The following is a 2,500-nucleotide window of genomic DNA, read 5'->3' as shown; positions in this document are numbered from 1 at the left end:
AGATCTCCAAGCGGCTGGGGAAGCGCTGGAAGCTGCTCAAAGACACGGACAAGATCCCCTTCATCCGCGAGGCGGAGAGGCTCAGGCTCAAACACATGGCCGACTACCCAGACTACAAGTACCGGCCGAGGAAGAAAGCCAAGTCGGTGAGTGGCGGAGCGAGCAAAACGGACCGCGGAGGAGGAGAGAAAAGCGGGGAGCGCAGCTCCAAGCCCTCGGTGAAGAAGAGCGCCGGGTCGAGGGGGGTGAGCAGGACGCACAAGCCGGGGGGCGTCAAGTCGAGCGCACATCAGGGGCAGCAGGACTACGTGTCTCCCGCCGATCACCACCAGGCGCTCTTCAAATCCAGGTCAGTGTCGGGCGCCAGACAGATCCCCGAGAAGCAGGCGAGGCGCAGCAGCCACATGTTCGGCGGCGCGGGCAGCCTGGAGAGCGGGCCTCCCTCTGTGGGAGTACCGGCCAGTCCCACCCTCAGCAGCTCAGCGGAGTCCAGCGACCCACTCAGCCTATATGAGGAGCACAGCCCCGGGGCCGGCGGAGAGGCATCATCACCACCGGCTGCGCGGCTCCGGTACACACGTGCGTCCTCTCCGACGCCATCAGCCTCTCACTCGTCCTCCTCCGTCTCATCCTCCTCATCCGACGAGGAGCTGGAGGACGAGCGGCTCGAAGTGAACCAGAGCCCCGGGTTTGAGAGCATGTCCCTGGGCAGCATGGGCTTCTCCGACGCGGAGCTGGACCGGGACTTAGACTGGAGCTTCGGGGAGTGCGGGGCAGGGTCTCACTTCGACTTCCCCGACTACTGTACGCCGGAGGTCAGCGAGATGATCTCGGGAGACTGGCTGGAGTCCACCATCTCCAATCTGGTGTTCACGTACTGAAGGAACAAACGACAGACAGACAGACAACCACCATGTCCCCACGTCTAAAACTACAATAGCCCCCGACAGGCAAGTCAAGTGCGTGCGAGACCAGAATTGTTTCCGTCATTCTTTCAGTAAATAAGGGAGAGTGAGATAAGGAGGAAATGTGGCCTATATGCGCGTTGAAGTCCGGGTGTGTGTTGGTGTAGTTAACTGCTCCCAGACTCTTGGACTGGACTTATGGTGCGTTTGCTGAGCGCAGCGCACAGATGGGGAAATGCTTAGCTTGCATTTGGAGATTTAATGTAAGCAGAGACACGCCCATGCGAGCAGCAAAACGCACGGACTCTAGTGAGAATATCCAATTCAATCCGCGAGAGGAAAGAGACTGAACACTGATTATAGAGTTGGTGGGCTGAACCTGAACATTTATAGAGAACTCGCCACTTTTGGTTACCCTTTGTTGTGTAATAATATCATAAACTTTTATGATATAGCCGATTCACATCGACCATCAAGTTGATATTCAGGTGTATTTTTTTCCGAAAAATAATGTTTAGTATCAATCAACACGCATGCCCCTCCCATAAGGAGGATTTGGTTGTTGTTGTTGTTATTATGCGTCAAGTGTTCATTGCTGCGTAATTATACGCAATTTCGTGTGACCATAGAACACACAGTACACTATCACCAGCTTCTCTTTTCAACGGCAGGACTTTTAAAGAAAACAAGACTGACTGAAAAAAAAACTTCAGAATCTCTTTTTCTGATGAATCAATCCTTTACACTCAGTGCACAATTCAGGACCAATGATGCTCCCCAACGCGCATTATACTCTCCGCTTAGTGCTTCAACAAACTTTGTAGTTCCTCTGTGTCAAGAAGACGACGTTTTTATATTGATGTATTTATACCGGCCAAACTTTTTTATACTTTGAAGTATTGTTCTTCTCTCGTACAGATCTCCGTTTTGTGTGTGTGTGCACATAAACACCTGTCTGTATCCAGCGCGGAAGGGCTAGAAGTGTATCTTATTTAAATGTCGACGTCTCTCACCTTTAAGGAGATTAAGTGTGTTATGATTTTCTACTTGTATTTTTGTACAAAATCTATAGAGAGGAGGGGGGTGGGAGAGGGTGGGAGGGGGGTGGGTGGGGGGGGGGCGAGTGGGTAGCCTACAACATTGTTGTTTGGGTCTCTGATGTTTAGAACGGCAGAGGGGCTTGTTTGGCACAATCTAACCTCACACAATGTTTACAATATGTACCCACATGCTTCTTAAAGGCACAGTGACTCGATTTCACCAGCCAAGTATAAACAAAGCGCCACTGACGCCCCAGCAGCAGTCAGCCCTGTGTGGTGTGACTGCCTGCCTGCGTGCGTCCCTCAGTATACACACACATAGACCTATATGAGTGAGAGAGAAAAAGCCTAATTTATAATATCAGTGGTTCTCAAACTTTTCTTTTTAATTTCAAGGACCCCCAGGCTGGGATTGGGTCAAGGACCCCCATAACTCAGAGAGTGTGCAAATGACCCTTCCGGGTTCATTTGGTTCCATTTGCGCACTCTCTGAGTTACAGATCTGTAAGGGTCCATTTGGTGGCTAAGTATCAATAATGTAGCCCCTCAAGGACT

General features: G+C 51.2%; 1 protein-coding gene across 1 annotated transcript in view; it reads left to right on the top strand.

The window, feature by feature from the left end:
• Positions 1-2,010, top strand: part of sox4a (SRY-box transcription factor 4a) — a 2,835-nt gene extending 825 nt beyond the window's left edge. Inside the window, exon 1 of the mRNA XM_080441343.1 lies at positions 1-2,010. This exon is cut by the window's left edge and continues 825 nt beyond it. Within this exon, the coding sequence (XP_080297469.1) occupies positions 1-881 (881 nt within the window). The 3' untranslated portion in view covers positions 882-2,010.
• Positions 2,011-2,500: the final 490 nt, after the last annotated feature.

Source organism: Gymnoscopelus braueri, assembly GCF_963280865.1.
Source record: "Gymnoscopelus braueri genome assembly, chromosome: 11".
Classification (NCBI taxonomy): Eukaryota; Metazoa; Chordata; class Actinopteri; order Myctophiformes; family Myctophidae; genus Gymnoscopelus; species Gymnoscopelus braueri.
This window is presented reverse-complemented; position numbering and strand designations above follow the sequence as displayed.